Consider the following 20203-nt stretch of genomic DNA (forward strand, 5'->3'; position numbering starts at 1 on the left):
TATTATATGAAATGTTAAAGGGACTTACCTAAGAAAAAGAAGATAAAAAAGATGAACAGTGAAAGGACAGCAAACTCACAGTTATTAACAACCACACCTAGAACAAAAGCAAACTAAGAGGACAGCTAGATCAGGAGAGGAGCCACAGAAATGCAGATCACATGGAGGGTTAGCAACAGGGGAGTGGGAGAAGGAGAAGGGGAGAGAAGGTACAGAAAATAAGTAGCAGAGATGGTAGGTACAAAATAGATAGGGGGGAGGGCAAGAATAGTGTGGGAAATATAGAATCTAAAGAACCTGAGACACGTGGTCATAAACTAAGGGGGGGAATGGTGGGGGGGGGTACGCAGAGTGGAGGGGAATGAAGGGGGAAATAGAACAACTGTAATGGCATAATTGATAAAATATATTTTAAAAATTCTCTTGTAAAAAAAAAGAATTTGGGAACCTCTAAATTAATTAATAAATTGATTAAAATTCATGGTATGTTTTACTTAAAAAAAAAATGTTACCCAAAGTAATGGTGCTTCTTCCCATCCATGGTGGTGTTGTTCAAATGAAAGGGAATTAATAGCTCAGGACTTACAGCATCTATGAGAAGCTTGAACGGGCTACCAAGAGAAAGTCAACAGGGAAGAGTTTAAGGTTAACCTCTGTTTGGGGGCTCCCGGAGCATTTCGGATCTGTAAACGGCCCCAGTGTGGGAAGTGTCTGGCTGCTATTTCTTCAAGCGTGTTTTTCCAGCCTTGACCCCTGTCTCTACTCCCTCTGGGACTCGGTGATGTGAGTGTCGGGCCTTTTACTGTGGGCCCACGGGTCTCTGAAGCTCTGTTCATCGTTCCCTACACTTCCTGTTCTTCAGATGGCAGCACATCTGTGATTTAACTTCAGGGTAACTAATTCCTTCCTGTGCCATCTCCATTCTGCTGATGCGCCCCAAAATGAGAGTTGGGGGTAAGGGCGTATGTCAGGTTGTTAGTGGGTTGCCAAGGCAACATCCATAGAACCTACAAATCCCACTGCTTTTTCTCTGTAATCTTGTTATTTTTTTAAATTTTAGCAACATGACTGAGGTAAAATTCCGTACCTACAATTCACCAATTTAAACTACATAATCTACTATAAGGTTCACAAGGCCGTATAGCCATCACCGAGTTAGTTTTCGTACGTGTTCATCACTGCTGGTGGGAACCTGGTGCCCACTAGTGGTCAGTCTCCGTCTTCCCCACCCTCCAGCTCCAGGCAGCCAGCCAGCCACGGAGCTGCTTTCTGTGTCCGTGGATCTGCCCGTTTGAACACTTCGTGTAAGTGGAGTCATACGACACGTGCCCTTTTCCAACCGGCTTCTTCCACTTAGCGTGTTTATGAGTGGAACCCGTTGCACCAGTCACCACCCCTTTCCTTTCCAGAGCCACATAACATTCCTCTGTAGGAGCAGACCACATGGCGTGTTCGGTCATCAGTGAAGAGCATTTGGGTGGTCCCCCTTTCTTGTACTCCCACGTCTGCCACTCGCGTGCAGACTTCGTGTCGATGTGTGTTTTCAGTTCTCTGGGACGTGTGCCTAGGGACGAAGTTGCTGGCTTGCGCGGTGACTCTGGGTTAGAGCGTGGGGAGCTGCCAGGCTCTGTCCCTCCTGAGACTCTCGTTCCTCCACGTCCTCACCGGCGTGTCCCCGTCTCTGACGGCAGCTGTCCTGGTGGGCACCAGGTGCTCTCATTGTGACTTTTCCGATTTTGATCACATTTATTGGGGTGACGTTGGATAGTAAGGGTGTGGGGGTTTCAGGTGTGCCATTCTGTGCACCGTCTGCACGTCACTCTGCTCACTCACCCCCCTCCCCCGTCAAGTCTCCTTTCGTCTCGATGAGAGAAGTTAGTCAGAGGGGAAGAGCCACGGACCAGTGGTCTTCGTCTCCACTCTCCTGTTGCTGATGATGTTGAGCATCCTTTCGTGCGCTTTTCACTTAGATGTGCATTCAGATCTTTGGCCCAGTTTTTAAATTGGGTTATTTGTCTTTTCATTCGTTGAGTTATGAGTGCTTTACATATTCCAGATTTCAGTCTGTAGTCAGATACGAGCTGTACATACTTATTCCCATCATGTGTGTTGTCTTTCCATTTTCTTGGTGTCCTCTGAAGCACAAGAACTTTTATTTTGATGAAGTTCAGTTTCTCTTTTTTTTTTCTTTGTTACTTGTTACTTTGTTTCTTTGGTATTCCACTGAAGAAGCCCTTTTCTAGTCGGGCCCAGGCTCACAAAGATTCACTCCTGTTTTCTTCAGAGCCTTTCTGTGTTTTGGCTCTTACAAATGAGGTCCCAGTGCATCTGGAGTTAATTTTTGCGTGAGGTGTGAGTGCAGCCTCACCTTTTGCGTGTGGGTGTGCACTTGTTCCATGACATCTGCTGAAAGACAGTTCTCTACTCATCGTCCTGGCACCATTGTTGAAAACCAACTGACCATAAATAGAGGGGCTGTTCTAGGTACACTTACCTCATTAAGGTTTGAAAGGACACTAAGCTAAACCTTCCCGTGCTTCCAGTCTGGGGCCCTGTGCCTCATTACTTCGGTGTCGTGTCCGTCGCTGGGTCCACAGGTGGTAGGCGCGGTGGGCCGGCTTGCTGGGGTGCCAGCACTTTAGGTCACGCGGAGCTCTTCCAGGCCGTGCGCAGTTGACCCGGCAGAGCAAACAGGTCCAGGAAGGCTGGGAGATTGGTCCGAGGGACCTGAGGGTTCTTTACGGGCCACACACAGGGAAGCGGGAACGTGGGAGACACGGCTTTCAGGCAGAGAGCTCTCAGCAAAGCCCAATGGGCTAGACCAGGCTGTTTCTCTAGTTGCTCTTTCAAGTGGGTCACTTACTAAACACCATCGTCAGTGTTATACAGATAAAGCTATTGACTTTGGCATATAAGGTTATATTTAAAATCATCTTTTAATAGCCCGGGTTCAGTGAGACTAAACAGAATCATGTATCGATTTCTTTTTTGAAAAATACTAGTTTTCTTGATTAATTTGGTCATTTTTTTTAAGCCTACAGTTTAATGCCTTCTTGCTTGTTCCCTTTAATTTCTGGATAAAAATATTGCTGAAGGTCAGGTCCTTCTTAATGAAACTGCCGAGCCAGAGCCGGAATGGGCTGCAGCTTCGCCATCCAGGACAGTTTGCCCTATTTCCTATGGGATCATTTAATCCAAAGCAGCGGGAAGCGAGCCCTGAGCTGTGACCCCCAATTAGACAGCCTCAAGCTCACTCGTTGGCCTGATGAACGCAGAGCTGCCCGCTGGCGGAGGGGGGCGAACGGTGGGGGTGCAAGGCCAACGCCGCGTGTGCTCCATCTGCGAGTGTTGCGGCGAGTTGTTCGGTCCCGAGCACAGGACCGGCCGGAGCGTGCCTCCCTCTCCGTTCCAGCACGTTTTCCTGCCCGTCAGATGGATGCTCCTCTGTTGGAGTCTTTGGACGGTTCTGGTGTCTTTTGTTTTAATTGGCGGGCTAGAGCCGACTCCTATGGTGCGATTTTCATTAGCGAGGGGCTGGAGAGAGGGAGTGTTGGAACAGCCCTCCAAACCCAGCCATGAATATTAAACATAATACAATTACAGCTTTCGGACCAATTATTTTTCTTTTCAACGGCAAAGTTGATGAAATACATGCTAGATGGGGATTCACAATCTCTGTCATTGGCTTCTTCTCGTCCCTGGAACCGGTTGTCCTGGCGTGCACTTGTGCCCATTTGCTGTGCTACCTGTGTCCCAGCACCGAGCGTTTGATCTCAGCGCCGCGGGCACAGGCTGTGCCAAGCCACACAGCAGTCAGGTTGGTGCGGCGCACGGGCAGGGGCTGCAGGCAGGTGCCGGGTCTGGGCGCAGGTTCGAACGGCTCGTGTGGGCTTCGCGCCATGCACACTGCGGGTTCGCTGTCCCTGACCGTGGACAGGAGACCGGAGCAGCGCCTCTTGGGGGAGGCGTCCAAGCATGTTTTGGCCCATTTTTGCTTTCTTTGGTGGTACAAAGCACACAAGTACAGTGTTGTTTGGAGTGTTTATTTGCAGCCGTCCGTGCTGGTATCTAAATACAATAGGAAAACAGATGGCAAACTTTGAACTTCTGGACCAAATTTGTGTTTGCCTTTGTCTCCTTAACAGGCAAACTGTAAATTATGGATTATGAATATTCAACAGAGGAGCTCTTGATGAAAATCACCACAGCCTACTAACCAGATAAGCGCTAAAAAGTGTTTGGGCTAAACTTTCCCGTGCCCTGGCCCTTTCCAGGTTCCCATGAGTCAGCGGGGCAGCTGCAGTTGCTCCAGGCAGAGTCCCTTTCATGGCACTAAGGACAGGAGATGGCACCCCTTCTCCCTGTTCCGGCTCACCAGGACCTCCCTCGCATCTCCGAGCGCTGCCAGGGGCAGACGGGGGCTTTCCAGCACGTTTCACCATCTCCCTGCCTGCGTCCCAGCTCCCTCCCTGGAAGTGGGCGGTTGGAGGGCATGCTGGCGAAATGGAGGTGGCCATTAACATGCACTGCCTAGTTGGTGGCATGTCCTAGGCAGGAAGAGTTCACGGGTCTTCCCTCTGCGCTTTGAGACTGCACGTGTACTTGAAACAGAGTGTATGTGTGTAGGAGGGTGTGCGAGGTGTGTGCGCCCCAGCCGGCTTAGGCAGACCGGGGCCCTGAGTGCCCCTCCCAGTCACGAAAGCATTCTAGTTTCACAGACTGTAAAAGCCGCCTGTATTCCCCTCATTCTTTAATTGCCACTCTTCCCCAAGGTCCCTGCAACAATTTGAGTGTGTCCTTCCATCATTTTCTCTTCAGCATTTTTTAGTTTTACTCAAACAGGTAACCTACACATTCAGAATTTCATTCAAAAACACAAAGCCATAAATAGGGAGAAGTCGGTCTTCTGGGAACAGTTTGCCTTTCCTGAACAGGGTGTCTGTCTGCACATGCACTGCATCCGTCCCACCACCACCTGTCACACGGCTGGGCCCTGCGGTCGGAATCTGGAGTGGCGTTTGGGGACAGCTGCCTGCCGGTGTGACAGACCGGCATCGGTCCCCAGTGGCCACACAGGGCCGCACCGTCTGCAGGCGCCGTGGCTGCTTCAGAGCAGAGCACACCCGCTGCTGGAGCTGGCTCACCGTGCCATCCAGGTCTGTGGCCACCCAAACATCATTTCTAATTTTTCCTCTCAGCCTGTTACTGTTCCCCAATAGGTAATGTCTCTTTTGTTTAGGTTGCTTTTAAGACCTCTTGACTTTCGTGGATTCACACTTCATGATGCTCTTAGACGGTGTTTTCTTTATTCTGACGGCTGCTCATTGAGTGAGCGTGCCTCCCTGACTTGGGACACTGACTCCCTGACTGTTGAAGGGCTGCTCGCTGACCCACCCCTCCTGTTCCTTAACCCTCGTTCACACTTGTTTAATTTCTGGGCTGCATTCTAGGTGATTTTTCAGATGTGTTGTCAAATTCACAAACTCTCCAAGCCTGTCTAATGAATCTGATTTTGGACACTATGTTTTCACTCATAGAAGTTCTATCCGGCCTTTTTATAAAGCAGGATACCAGCCACTGACACGCAGCTCGGGCCCCGGGCAAGCCACTGACCGAGAGGGCAGCGGTGCGTCTGAAAGGAGGTCTGTTCAGTGCATGCAGCAGTGTCCAGCGACTTCCAGTGAGAGGGTCAGTAAGCTGTTGAAACACAGAGCCCCACTTTTTGCTGCTAAAAAGTGCTGTGCCTAATGGCTTTGCACACACACTTGTGCACCTGTGTTACATGTGCCTAGAAGAGCTGGTAGGTGCAAAGTGAGGCGTGTTTTTCATTTTGTTGGATGTTACCAAACAGGCAGCCCAACCTGAGCACCTGTCTGCAGGCCTCACCAGCAGGGGGCCTCGGCGTTCTGCCAGATCCCTGTGCGGGCGGCCGGCCCAGTGGGCACTGCGCTCCAGCCGCGTTTCTTCATTTCTCCCATTGCCCATGAACTTGAACAACTTACACGTGTACAGAAGCCATCAGTATTTCTGTCTCTGTGAACTGCTTTTCCTCTTCTCTCGTTGAATTTTGGGTTGGCGGTCTCCACTGTGAATTCGAAGGAGTCAGCCTGTCCTCTAGTTACCAGAGTTCCCCAGTTACCATTGTCTTTGACTTCTGGGTTTTTTAGTTGTAGAAAGGCCTTCCCTATTCTGAATATTTGGAGTTTATGTTTAACTCTTTAAGCCCTCTGTAATTTATTTTGGCGCCATGTATTATATATGGCAGAGCTCTAAGATGAGAAAGTCATGATAGGATATTTTGCTTTTAATTGCTATTGTAAGTGGGATCTTTTCTTTGATTACATTTTAAAACTAGTGGTTGTTGGTACATAAGATATGGCTATTGATGTTGACATTAATTTGCACTTGATTCTGAATTATTAATGAATTGTCTTGGAGTGTCATCTCTATTGATAAATGTACCCACCTCTCATTTTCTTCTAATTATATCTAATTTTCTTAAAACAGTGTGAGTAGTGATGAAAGTGTGGGCCACTGTTTTTAAAAGACTTTTTATTAGAAACATGTTATATTTCGTCTAGTTTTGTCTCAGCACCCATGGAGATGACTGTGTGTGTCCTCTCACTGTTACAGTGACCTGGTGCATCGCACTGATGGACATGCCGGAGGGGCCCTGCTGCTGGTGCTCTCAGTTGTCCTTGTGTCTGGGTCCCAGCCGCGGGGCAGGATGGTTGCCGCCACTCTCCCCGCCCTCATGGTCGCTCTGGGGGCAGGATGCTGGTGGGAGGGGCCGGACGCGCTGCCCTGCTCCAGCGTGGCTGCTCCTTCCAGGCTGCGCCAGGTGCTCCCTGACAGCTGTCCTGGTTTGCTCTTTGCCACTTAATCTATTTGGGTTTTTCTCTCTCTGGGGGGTAAGTCATTTTCCCAGAAAGTCATTTATTCATCTAAACCTGCAAATTTGGACATTCGAAGGAAAGATTCAAAAGGAAACCTGAATAGATGATAATGACCAAAGAAACCAAATTTAAACATTAGGTCCATGTCACCTGTAGACATGCCTTTGTGTAGCGAATAATCGGGTTTCACTTTGTGGTCTGTCTGAAGCTTCTGAACAGGTCAGTCTGTTCTGTGTGCACCCGCCGACCCCGCAGACGCCAGGTCGCACTTGAGCCGTCCGTGCACTGTGCCGGGGTAGCGTTTGTGTCTCCTGTCGCTGCGTGGCCTGTGCGCTGCACCCTCACGGGCCAGCCCGCGTGGCATTCGGCTGCATCACTCAGAGCGTCTACAGGTAGCTCACTGCGAATCCTTTTCTGTGGAAAGAAAACAAAAAGTTCTTAATTATGCCTTCAAATTATTAGGTAACCTAGGTATAGAATTTTCAATTCCAAATAACTTTCTCTCCGATTTCTGAAAATAACAGATCTGTGTGTACGTGGCCCTCAGATGACCCTTTCCCACCCGTTTTGGTGTCTCGCTGACCATGTCAGCATGAGGTTCACCCAGCGCTCCTGCTGGGGAGGTCACAGTGTGGGCTCTGTGTGGTTCACCTGTGCAGAAACGTGGGCACATTCAAGTTCAGCTCTGGTGACTTCTTTCAGGGGCTGTGTATGCTGGAGTTTCTAGTGGATAGGAGATTTCTGTCTCATTCTCTAAATTATCCTTATGTTGCAGTGCATACTTGTAGTTTTTAAAGAGGTTCTTAAAGAAATTCAGTTGATGGCAAGGCAGGTGTTTCCAAACCTTAGACAAGAGTGCTGGACACTGGCTGTCACTTGTCATGGTTCTGTTATCCTTGCTCAATGACATGCTTCTTTCCCAAATTTCGGCAAGATGGTGACAGACTTACAGAGTCGAGACAAAGACTCTAAGTGTTCTTTTCCCAGCCAGGCGGAGGCTCAGGTGGCAGACAGGCGTAACTGATCCACCTTTGCCCCTGACGTCGGAACAGCAGCAGCAGTTCGTTCCCTGCTGCAGGTCGGCCTTACCTCCGGCAGCTGTCGCCTGTGCAGAGGCACCCTCAGCTTGGCTACCCCGTCTGCGGACCTGCTCCGGGAGGCGGCTTCCCTGCTGCAGAGCAGATACAGGGAGGCCAGGGCAGCTGCCGGGTTTGCCCTGGGCCTTGCTTGTGCTGTGTGCCCTGACGTCATTCTGATTCCATAGTTGTGGGCTCGAAACCAGTTCATGTCTCTTGCATCTTGGCCTCCTGTGTATGACAGATGACAGTATACTAAGGAGATAACGTTTCAGGTCACCAAAGAGGTGTTACAGTCTGTTTTCACGGGATGCTGTGCGCAGCCCCGCCAGCACCCCCGAGGAGGAATCGTCGTTTCAGGCTTTAATCCCTGTGCTCCCCTTGGGCCTTCCAGGGTGAGGATCCACGACCTCCGCACCAACAAAACCGCCTTGTCGCTGTCTGCCCACCAACTTGGAGTCTCTGCAGTCCAGATGGATGACTGGAAAGTCGTCAGCGGAGGCGAGGAGGGCCTGGTCTCCGTGTGGGATTACCGGATGAACCAGAAGCTGTGGGAGGTGCACTCCAGGTGAGGGCTTCCGCGGTGTTTCCAGCAGTAACTCACTGTCAGATCACACCCGTCCGCCTCGGAGCAGGCGTTGCGCTCAACCTCCTGCAGGGGCCACTAGCCTCGCGGCACCCCGCATGCTCGCTGCTGCCTCCTGTTCCCACCAGGCGGCTCAGAAGTGGCGCCGGTCATCAGAAAGCCAGTCCCTCTCTGCATTGTTAAACTTGCCAAATTCATTCCCAGCTTGGGTGGAGACCATGCGGGGACCCCCCCCCGTCCCCCCTCCAGACGGAGGGGCAAGCAAGACGGGGTGGGGGGCAGGGCTGGCCAGGCACACCGCCCTGCACTTCGGTCTCAATGTGCACGATGCGCCCCCCCACCCACTTCCTGGGCTTCCCTCACACTGTGTAGAAGGGCAGTTAGGACTGAAAGTAGTCAGACTTGAGCTGGGATGAATCTGCCATCTCAACCTTCACCTTGAATGTTCAGGAAAGAGCTACTGTCTCAAGTGCAGGCAGAAGGCTCCACAGGTGCTTCTGTGCAGGTGGAGCCTAACCTGTCGGACATTCTCCAGCCTGCTCCTGACCTTTAACGCAGGGGCAGGGGGAGCCTGGCATGGAGCTTGCACCACCTGGGCCCCTGCTGTCGAGGTGGGCGGGATAAGAGGCCGCAAGCCTGCTCCCCAGCTGTCCCTAGGACCGCTGTGAAGAGAGGTTCAGGGACAGGCAGCCTGTGAGAATTGAGGGGAGCGTGTGCAGACGCTCAGGCCTGCAGGCAGGACCTGAGCTTCGATCCCTGCTGATGCAGCTGATGGTCAACCAGACCCACGAGAAGCAGTATTGTACAGAGTCAAGTCCAAGAGGTGGCATGGTTAAAGGAAACTTTGGTTTCTTTTTGGAGTGTGGTGCTAGTGAGTGCCTCGGCCAGCAGCTTTTAGCAGACCAGAGCCCTGGGTTTTGTGTGCACTGCCGGGTCCTGGCAGGCAGGCAGGCAGGGCACTTACTCCGCAAAGTGGGCACACAGGCCCTTTTTCTGACTTCTTTGGTGATGCTCTGAGTTACCACCAGGTGGTGCCAGAAGGCAACTCAAACTCCCACAAATTGGAGTACCAGAAATTTTTTGGTTTTAAGGAATCCCTTTTCCCAGTTCAAGAGCTGGCTCACCGGGGCCGCCAGGACAGCTCCCCTTTCGGTCAGTGCACTGGGCCTGCACCCCAGCAGGTTGCCTTTTCTGTCCCTGAAAAGCTGTGCTCCCTCGGCAGAGTCCTTCGGTGAGGCAGGGTGTGTGTGGTCCTCCCTGAATGGTCGCCCTGTCCCGGTGTCCACCTTCCTAGTTCATTTGTAGATGCACCTGCAGTCCCACCTCTGGTTAGGGCCCTGTCCCGTGTAAGGACGCCGTTCCCACCAGGACGAGCCTGCTGCGCCACTCCTTGGCTGCCTGCTGCCACGAGGGTTCTCTCTTAAGCTCTGGCCCAGATGTCACTTGGTCAGTGTCCTGTCCCCAGCACCTTCCACTTTAACCTCTCAGGCCCTCCCACCTCTCCCCCGCCCTCCCCTTTCTGTCAGCAGTACAGGCAGCTGGCCAGGCAGGCTGAGGCCGCTCGCCCTGGTGTTTGCGCTCCACTCCTCCTGCCCCACTGGGCCCCTAGCGAAGCCCCGGGCCGGGCCGGCAGGGCTGGGCACAGACGCCCCTTAACTTCCACTGTCTGTGAGCCAGTCCCCCGCCAGCCCAGCCGGAATGGACCCTTCCTCCTCCCAAGTGCTGAATTCTGGGTCCCCCCCATTTGGTGTAACCTCTCCTGTGCTCTGCACACAGACTGGCTCTGTTGTGTGGGGGGCAGGAGTAGGTCTGCTGTTTGTATGAAAATGTGATATTTAGTAAGTAACAACAAAAGATAAGCCGTTTTGCATGCTCACAACTGTAAACCTCCTCTTGCCCCACCCTGGACACCTGCCTTCCCGACCAGGCAGCTGTCTGCATCGGGTGCCTTGCTCAGCGCCGTCGTCGGCCATGGCAAAAGGTTTTAGAGTGAACAAAAGCCTTTGCCGCACAGATTTCACGTCATGACATCCAAGCGTTTCTGCGTGTACTTTCACAGGCCAGACTGTGTGTGGCATGTGTAGCCCAACTTCAGGACTGGGGGGCTTTGATGGAGCCCCACAGACGGGAACCTGGCTAGGAGAGCTGGAGGGACGGGTCCAAGGCCAGGCGGCCCAGCGGTGGGTGGGTGGGCCTGGGGGTGTTCTCTCCCGGTGCTGCTGAGTTTATCCTGTGTCGGAAACACACCGGGTTGTGGGGCGCAGTCAGCCAGGGGGCATTCAGACCTGTTGCCAAAGTGGGGTTCACACTAGCTTTGGGGACTGAGGTGCGACACTGCCCCTGGGAGCCCGTTTCCTTCTCTGTGAGAAACGCTCGCTGCGAGGGCTCCAGAGCCCCTCGCCACTGCGCCCGAGACTGGGGTAGCAGTGGCGGGACATGCTCAGTGTGGGGGGCCTCACCTGTGTTCCAGGCACCCCGTCCGTCACATCGCCTTCAACAGCCACAGCCTCATCACAGCCAACGTGCCCGACGAGAGGGTGGTGCGCAGCGCCGACCTGGACAACTTCACCACGCACAGGAGGTCAGTGGGCCCGGCCGCACGGAGCCGTGCGGGGAAGACCTTGAGGTTCGATGTTAGTGGCGGAGCCCCACCGAGCCGCAGCGCTCCCTGCCGGGTGTACCCTCCGGCACAGCCGGATACAGACGCACTAGGGGAGAAATCAGCAAATAGGGTGCTGAGCGCCTGTTTCACGCATTTTCGCCACAGCACCTCTCACTGCTCCTGCAGGGCAGGCACAGCGGGTAGGGACAGAGAGGGAGGGCTGGCCCTGCATGCCGAGAGGCCAAGGGCGTAGGGACCAGTGGTCTCGGCAGCAGAGCCCAGGCCTCTGAGGCGAGGCTCCCTGCTTGGGTCGGCTGGGTGACTCGGCTGCCACCCAAGTGGGCCCCCCATGCAGGTGGCTCAGGTGCCTTTTCCTGTTAGACTGTGGGCCTGGCTCCTGGGCAGCCTCTTGGTGAGGCCGGGTGCCTTGCCTCCTGGTTCCGAGCTCCCCCCATCAAACATGTCCTCCTACCGGTGGCCTGTGGTGCGGGACCCGGAGTGTCCGACACACTGTGGCCCAAAGACAGCTGTGTGGCAGCCCGCCGCCGCGGCAGGAGCGCGGGGCTGAGGGCCGTCTCTGCGCTCTCCCTAGACACCAGGGGCTGGTCCATGCCTACCAGTTCTCGGTGGACCAGCTGGCCTTGCAGAGCTCGCTGCCCCTCTGCCGTCCATCCTGCGACACCACAGTGGGCTGTGGCTACGACCTCACGCTGGCCTTTCCCTGCGAGTAGGGAAGAAGGGAGGAGAACCGCGTTCATGAATGTGAAGACAACCAAGGAGTTCTGCGTGGGCTCCAAAGGTTTGGGGAAGCCCGCCACCCCAGGGTGCACTTGTGTGGCACCCACGGTCCTGAACTGCTCTCGCTTTCCCCCTCTATCTTCCTCCAGCGGCTGCAGCGGGCTCAAGGGTGTCGGGCATATTCCAGCTTCCTGTTTCTTGTGGCTTTGAGAACCATACCCCCCCTTCTGCTCAGCCCCAGCCAGCCTCCCGTGGGCCTCCCACACAGCCGTGCCGCCGCAGGGCCAGGCCTGGCTTTCTCACTGTGCACATGGCCCTGCTCCTGCCCACCTTTCCTTCCACCCTTTGGGTGTGGCCTACAAGGCCCCAGCACCCACCCTTTGGAGGACATGAAGCGTTCCCTCAGGGTGGGCGTCTGATGCCACCCGACCGCCTGGCGTAACCCAGGATAGCAGTGCTGCTCCACGGAGCTTCTGCCACAATTTGTAACTACACACTTGCACCATCGTTCCCTAATGGCTGCTTTGCTTACTGCTGTGTCCGCCGCACCTGATGCGGAGCAGGTGTCTTCTACGTCATCATCCACAGAGCAGCCTCCTCCAAGCAGGTGTAAGGTGAGTCTGCGGAGGAGCCAGAGTGAAACCAGGCAGAGCTGTCCAACCACCGAGCTAAAACCAACACCAGAGGGCTGTTTGGTGTGGCAGCTGCCGCTTCCAGAGGGTCACGGGCACACCACCCCACTGCTCTTGCTTTACACTGTGCGTAGCCACCACCACCTAATAAGCCTTCAAAATATCAAAGCAGAAAACAGACCCACAAAGGAACACAGTACATTCCCCTAGAGGGTGAGCAGCAGAGCAGTGGGAACACTTAAGCATTCGTACAACTTACCAGTTGCTCCAACAAATGCACGTGGCATTTTGAGACCTTGTCAAGTATCCACACACTGTGCACAGGAAATGGCCACGAGGAAGCCCACCAAGAAAGTCTCAGTGCGTGAGGACTGGTCCCGCGCAGGCCCTGGTCAGCAACCTCCTACCCGGATGCAGTGAAACCGCAACTGACAAAAAGCGAAAAGATAAAAACATCCGTGCCAATTCCCAACACTGCAGAATGAACTCGATTTTAAAGAAGGAAATCAAAATGGAAAAGCGTGAACTCTCCAGACCTGGGGCACAAGGGGAGCAGTTGCAGATCGGGGACGAGGTCAGAGCAGGACTGGGAGAAGGTGCACCTGCCTCTATGGAAGCTGTCACCTCAGAGAGCTCAGGAGAGTCCCAGTGTCCCGCAGAAAGTAGGAGGCAGGCCTTAGATAGCAAAAACACGTTAAGGAAACAGAAAACCAAGTCAAGTTTCATATAACCAGTTTTGGAAAGACAACACACACAACTCTTGATCAAGAAGAAAGGGCACCTGGGCGCACAGCATCGGGATGTGTGTGCCGTTCCTGGGTCTGGGACCTCCGGGCCATGAAGGCTCTGCAAGTGTCTCCAGGCTGCTTCGGGCGGTGGCGCCGGACACGGAGCTGCACCCCCGCCCAGAGAGCAGCCAGCCTGCGGTCAGCGAGGGAAGCGTTTAGGTTTTCCCATCTCGTGGTTTTCCATGCAGCGAGACCACTGGGCACATGGGTTTTCTTTGAAGAGACAGCTCTGTCACAGTTGCACTAAAATTAAAAGTAGTTTTAGACTAGTGTTAGTCGCTGCCAGCTGCTGGTCCAATATAAAATGTTACAAGCACAGGTTTTTTTCCCTCTCCAACCTGTTTATGCTTTATCTCCCATTCGTGGTAAGTGTGTGGGTTCTGTGAAGGAGAGTTTACCAGGCCAAACCGCCCAGCTCGCCAGCCTCAGGTTTTCTGCCGTGAACGTCACACCCTGGGAGCCATTGGCCTGATGGGGCAGGAGCGGGCTCCCGCAAAGACCTGCGTTTACCCAGCGAGAGAGGAGACCCTGACCCACCTCGCCTTTCTCCGCACCGCTGCCTCCCGGGTTCTGAGTTGGCAGCGGAGGCCTCTCCTGTCCTCGTCTGCTTCTCCAGCTCTTCCCCCACTGTCCCCCTGCCCACGGAAGAGACTCAGATGTGCCACAGGGCGGGGCAGGGGGACTGCACACCAGAGCTCTGTGTCTTGTCTCAGAACGTTGTACGGGTTTCACTTTCTGGTTCATAACACGTCTTGTCGGCTCTAATATTAAACATTTTAAACGTGATTGCTCAGGTGACTTGTTACCTTCGGGCACAACTCAGCCCCCACCCCCAGAGAGCACACCTCGCATGGTGGCTGGATCTCTGGCCCACGGCAGAGCCGTTGTCCTCAGCCTCCACCACTGCCGGGGTCCCAGCCCAGGAGCCAAGGAACCCACAGAACCACACGGGGAACCGGCACCAGGGCGCTCCCTGAGAATCCCCGCTGCCACTCGCTAGTCCGAGCCCCGTGCTGCTGCCCAGGGCCCGGGCAGTGTGGCTCACGCTTCAGAGGTCCCGGGCCTCCCCTTCCAGTAGCTGCCGACTGGGTGCCTGGGCCCCTGGCCCACATCTTCCTTAAGCAGGAGATGTGGGCCTTTCTGAAAGGGAAAGCGGCAACCCCCAGATGAATTCTTCCATATCCACCCTGGAAACCAGAGGCCCCAAGTTTAAAAAGCTAGTGTGTCCTGCTCGGTAATTAAGTGACAAACTGGCCCCACAATTACAGAGAAATGGCTTCCCTGGTGATGGCCCAGCCATCTTGTGATAGCCGCCCAGTGGCCTCCGTCAAGCCAGGTCCGGGCCGTGGGCAGCAGCTCCAGACAGGAGCTGCCCCTCCCTCCTGACTGGGGGCCTCTGCTTTGGGCAGCAGCTGTGACAGCTGCCCGCCTCCCCCTGTGCTGCCAGGCCAGATGGTTACCTGGCTCCGCTGCAGGGCCCGCGGCGGTCCGGACGGGGCTGCCTCTGAGCTGCGACTGCAGGCTCTCCTGCTGGGCGCCGCCCACTGTTGGCCTCTGATGCTGACCCTGCTCTTCCAGCAGCAGCTTTCAATGGCTTGGCACCAGGAACCTTCTCCTTCCCTGGGGAGGTGGGGGGAGCTGCCCCCACCCCCAGAACTGAGCCTGTCAGGTCGTGTCTGCTCTCCCCTCGTCAGGGGTAGGACAGACGCTGTCTTGTCGTTTCTCTAACTTGGAGATGGCAGTGGACTACTGTTGACCTCTTGACCTCACACCCCTTGACCACACTGCTGCCCACGAACCACACTCAGGGTCAGACCAGAAGCTGGTCCCCTGCAGGCTTGGTCAGCGGGCAGGTCAGGGCTGCACAGCAGCCGGTGAGCCCCCTCCCCCACCCCGACCCTGCCAGCCCTTGGTCAGGGCTCTGGGACAGCGTGGACTCTGGGACAGCGTGGAGACAGAGGCGGCTCTGATGCCTGGGAAGTGTGGTTTCAAGCCCGGCTCCCCCCCTCAGGCCTCCAAGGCTTCCCCAAGGTCACCGTGTGGGCGGACAGCTTGCAGAGCAGGTGTTTGCAGAACCCTTGCCAAGTCAACTTGTATTTTTAACTCTGCAGCAGCCCACGTAAGTCACTGCACCGTTCACCAAGGCACGGCTTAGCTGCAGCCTTGTCGGCTCGGCCCGGCCCGGTGGGGACAAGTTGAACCACTCGGTGACAGACTGGATCCATATGTGACCTGTCTCCCATTAGCAGGGCACAAAAAGAACTTTCCAGTCCCTTGGATCTGAAGATAATGGAATTGTTTTGTTGAAGCCCAGCAATAATTTGTTCCCAGAGAGGGTGCTTGGCCCAAACTGGAAGCTGCTGCAACCTCACCCGGCCTCCTCATCCATAATTCATGATGAACGTGGCCGAGGGCCGTCCCCCCGAGCTTCCCGTGTCGGATTCCCATTACACAGCCCTTTCGAGCCCCCACCAGATCGCTCTGTTCGTCTCAGAGGGCCGTGTCTGTCCAAAAGCGGGGTTCCCCCCACCCTCCCCGTGGTGACCGGGCAGTGTGGACAAGAGCCTGCTGTCCGCCACGCTCCTGGGTGGGGAGCACACGCGGAGGGAGATGACCTCACCGCACCACCTGGACACTGTCCCCACCCGCCTTCTCCCCCCCGCAGCCCGGCGCCCTCAGAGCACTGACTTACCAGCCTCCTTCAAATATTTGACTGCATTGATTTCTGCCTATTTCCTTGTAGTCACTGATATAATTCCTGATAGAGGGAAGGCTGCCAACAAATGCATCTGACTTATCACTGCCCATTTAAGAGCAAATATCACTTACTTCCGGCTGCTTCGGTGAGATGGCCCACCAGGGACTTGCTCTGGGTCCTTGCAGCCAGAAGCCCTCCCCGGACCCCCGCTGCACACGCTGGTCCCTCAGGTAAGAGGAGCCGTTTCCAGGTCACCTGCCTCTGTCCTCAGCACATGCCATGCTGCCTGATGGCCACCTTGAGACCTGCGCCCCCAGCAGCCGCCCCCAGTTTGTTCATTGGGGGCCAACAGCCCCACTAGACTGTGGGGAGGTCACCTACCCTTTCTAGGAGGTTTATACCAACTAAGAGCCAGCTCTGATTACTCCCTGAACAAATGAAAGCCTGGCAGCACGGACCCCACACCCTGGGCCAGGCGGGAGGGCCCGGGTGCACTCGGCAGCCCACGCTCTGGGGTGAGCCCTGACCTGCCAGTCAGGGGCCACCCTCAGGGGCTGAACAAACCAGCCGCCCTTTGTGTGGCCTGGCCTGGGCTCCCAGGGGGTAAATCCCACTTGAAGTAGCTGTTTGAGGTGAGTGGTGGCCCAGAGCCTTGGAGACATCGGGCCGTCCCCTGCGGTCTGAATGAGTGAAAAGGCTCAGGCACAGGGCTGATGGGAGGGTTACTGTTTACAAAACACTTGACATCAGTGCTGAGAAGAACACACTGAAGCAAACGGGGAACGCCCCAGCACACGCAGGCCTGCCGTGGCCATGACCCAGCTGCTGGGTGACATGGGGGCCCACCTCACTCGTGCAGGGCAGGGCAGGTCGAGGCACGCAGGGTGGGGGGAGACATGCTCTGGACAAAGCTGACTAGTACTGATCCCCCGCCCCAGGCTGTCCAGGGACTTGATCTCAATTCCTCCTGCCGGCAGCCTGGAAACCCAAGGGCATGAGCAAGACGGGAAGGCAGGGGAGCGGGGAGCAAGCTCATGTCCCCTCCCTCCCACCCCCAGAAACTGCCCTGCTGGCCGCTCCCTGGCTTCCAGAGTTGGTCTTTCCCACCAGACCGTGGCCCCTGGAGGGCCGTCAGCGGCGGCCTTGGCCGCTGACCTACGGCTCCGAACGCCCAGCATTTGCTGTGTTGAGTGCTAGTCCAGGGTGCAGGGCTCTGAAAGCGACTTCAGACGTCCCACTGCTTCCCTGCAGGTGGGGCCAGCGGCCTGACCACGCCCCTGCCAGCATCGGGAGAGCCGAGGCCGCGTCTGCCTGGTGAAGCCCGCCACCTCCTCACCCGCCCGGTCCGTCCCCCGTTCTTTAACTCACCCTGCTGCTGTTTGGGCTTTAATGTGAATGCGGCATTAACTTCACCCTAAACAACGTTTCCTGCACCTCAAGTCAGAGCCCCAGTGCCGGGCACAACGCCGTGCCGTGAAGCATGCGCAACATCAAAACCGTGAATTAAAAATTGGAGCACGCAAGTGACGGCAGTGGCCAGTTCCCAGGAGAACTTCCTTAGAAGGCTAGAACCGCGCCTCCCAGCGCATGGCAATAAAGGGACCGGGCATATCGTTCACGTGACAACCAGGGCGATGCCTGGAATGCAAACAGTGGCCCGGAGAGGCGGCAGGTCATCAGTGCCAACTGCCAGCTAGACAAGTGTGACACGTGCCAGCCCCCTGCTGACTCGCAAGCCACAGCCACCAACTGAAACGAACCGCCTTTGCTTCCTTGTCCCCACCCACTGTCCCACCCCCCCATCAGGTGACAGCATTGAGAGATGCCTACCTGGGGCGGTGGGCCACCTCTGCCACCGTGCCCGTCTACACTGCTTCCACTGGCGCTGGGGGCCGTGTCCTGGGTGCAGAGCCCTGCATCCGGCAGCCCGCTGGCCGGGAAGGGCCCTAGATCCCCAGCCTGACCCTGGAGTCGGCCACCAGGCCTCGAACACCAGGCCCCTGCACCACGAGGCCAGCAGGGGTCGCTGCAGCTGCGTGGCCGAGACCCTGCGGAGGCCCCCCGACCCAGCCCTCACCCCGGGGAGCAAGGAGCCGCTCCTGGACTTTGGAAGGCAGGTGACTTCATTCCCAGCCCTTCCTCAGGGAGAACAGCAGACGCTTGACCGAAATAAACCCGAAAAGGAGAACAAAAATCCCCTCTTCCAGGCCGGCCATGGAACAGGGTTGGAGGCCGCCTGTCCCTCGGACTGGGCTCAGGCCACCAAGCGGCCAGGCCACGGGTGCGGCCACGAGGGACAGACAGAGCCACGTTTGTTAAGAAACCCTGTTCCTTTTTTATTAGCGATAAAAACCGTAAAAGCCCACACACCATGCCCTGTACTGGGGAACGGGAAGAGCGGAGGGAGGGGGTTGACTATGTACAAGCTGCGGCCCCGCTCGCTCGCTGCCGGCCCGAGGGGAGGCCGCCCGGCCGAGGGTGCGCTCCGCGGGAGGCGGCGGTCAGTGGCAGAGGGCCATGGTTTCCATGTTAAGGAAGCGGACGTGCATCTTGGTCTCGATGTCAATCCCCTGCCAGATCTGAAATGGACGGGGCGGCGTGAGAGGGCCTCGTGCCGCCCCAGGCAAGTCCGGAGCCATCTCCCCGCCCCCTTCCTCCGCCACGGAGAGGGACGCCCCGTGAGGAAAACCCACTGAGCGAGACGGGACCGTCCACCTGCCGTCAGGCCAGAGGACGTGGCTCTGACATCTGGACCCTGAGACTGTCACCCAGGTTATTTCTAAGCACCGACTCCAAGCTCCATCACAAAGTCACCTGAGTCCCACCCACCACCACGTCAGGGCCTGTGCGTCTCACGCAAATTCCTCAGCCCCATCACACCTTTCACAGGTGAAATGCCAGGATATGGGGGGGGGGGGGCGGTTCAGGTAGAAACATCCTCAGAAGCATTTTGTAGACTGTTAAGGGCTATGCAATCGTGAGGCTCCATTAAGCCATTGTCAATCACAAAGTGACAACAGTTTGGTCTTTATAACCTCCCTGCAAGAGGAAGTCACCCATGGTTTAGACAGACAAGCTCACACCAGGGAGAAGTGATTTCCACCCAAGACCACGCCCATCGCTGCATACCTGGCACTGTCCTGGCTGGGGCCCCGGCGACACGCAGGCTGCCAGACCCTGCCCGCCACCCAACAAAGTCCCACCACTCCCGGGCTGTACGCCCGCCCGCTGCTGGGCCACATGGGGCTCCGGAGGGCCCCGGGTGGAGGGAGGGCCGGAGGGATGCCTCCCGGCTCATGTGAGCACTCCGAGCTCCCACGCTGTCACCCACAGTGCACAGGGAGGCCAGTGTCACGCCCTCAGTGTTGGGCGCCCTGCCCTGGCCGCGACGTGAGGGCTCGGGAAACAGGCCCGGCCCCAGGTGAGCGGCTCTGACCTCACCAGGGGAGCGAGACGCACCCGGGGAAAGAGACCCGGGCCCTCAGAGTGGATTCTGCTACATGCGGGTGGCAGTGGGTCCCTAGGGAGGCTGGTGGAGCCCAGGACAGGACGGCGCTGGATGGGCAGGAAGGGCCCCACAGGCTGGAGGCGTGGAGAGTGGCCCTCCTTCGGGAAGAAAGCTGTTTCTCAGGCAAAAAGGAAACTGATCCTATCAGCCCGGCCCGGCCCAGCAATGGCACATCTGCAAAGGATGCACTTACTGGTGCCTGGTGTGGGCTGAGGGGGGCCCCGCTGAGCCATCCCTCCACTGCGTGGGGGCTTGGGGACACCAGTGTTGGGGTGCTCAGGGCCAAAAAGCCAGGAAGTGGGCAGGGGACCCCGTCTCCGCACAGCGGGGTATCTGCCTATCAGAGCAGAGAGGGGTCCCAGTTCCCAAGCCAGGAGCTCACTGGTGACAGCGAATGCCCACTAGTGGGAGCTAGAGAGCCCACGGGCAGCCGGGAGAGCGAAGCCTCCTAGAAGGCACCGTAGGACAAAAGCCGGGGCCAGGACCCCACTGATCCGGCTCCCGGGTGCTTCTGAGACAAGCCGGCACTCATCCAGGCACAGGACATTCCAGAGCCCCAGTTCCCGCCGTGACAGGGGACCGCTTCTGGGAAGGCGGCCTAGGGACTCGCACGGGAGAGACGGAGTTTTCATGGTACACCTTTGTACCACTCCAGTTGTTCTGACCCCATGTGAATATT

At 56.2% G+C, this 20203-nt stretch overlaps 2 protein-coding genes across 15 annotated transcripts in view; one reads left to right on the forward strand and one right to left on the reverse strand.

Annotated features, from left to right (window-relative positions):
• The window catches only part of FBXW8 (F-box and WD repeat domain containing 8), a 111595-nt gene extending 94245 nt beyond the window's left edge, over positions 1–17350 (forward strand). For 2 of the 5 annotated variants that reach the window (XM_037156105.2, XM_037156107.2), the window contains 2 exons: positions 8367–8540; positions 11029–11746. In XM_037156105.2, coding sequence (XP_037012000.2) covers positions 8367–8540; positions 11029–11413 — 559 coding nt within the window. In that variant the 3' untranslated portion in view covers positions 11414–11746. The other 3 variants (XM_053669722.1, XM_037156108.2, XM_037156106.2) reach the window with 3 other exon arrangements.
• The window catches only part of TESC (tescalcin), a 50678-nt gene continuing 37010 nt past the window's right edge, over positions 6536–20203 (reverse strand). The window contains exons 8-14 of one of the 10 annotated variants that reach the window (XM_037156109.2): positions 17385–18595; positions 14779–16091; positions 13856–14079; positions 12448–13561; positions 11778–11881; positions 11018–11266; positions 6536–7310 (exon numbers count right to left, since the gene is read on the reverse strand). In XM_037156109.2, the coding sequence (XP_037012004.1) occupies positions 18518–18595 (78 nt within the window). In that variant the 3' untranslated portion in view covers positions 6536–7310; positions 11018–11266; positions 11778–11881; ... (2 more) ...; positions 14779–16091; positions 17385–18517. Of the gene's footprint in view, positions 7311–11017; positions 11267–11777; positions 11882–12430; positions 13562–13855; positions 14080–14778; positions 18596–20203 lie in introns of all 10 variants that reach the window. The other 9 variants (XM_053669727.1, XM_053669725.1, XM_053669730.1 and 6 more) reach the window with 9 other exon arrangements.

This window comes from Artibeus jamaicensis, unplaced genomic scaffold (genome assembly GCF_021234435.1).
Source record: "Artibeus jamaicensis isolate MK-2021 breed Jamaican fruit bat unplaced genomic scaffold, CSHL_Jam_final contig_525, whole genome shotgun sequence".
NCBI lineage: Eukaryota > Metazoa > Chordata > Mammalia > Chiroptera > Phyllostomidae > Artibeus > Artibeus jamaicensis.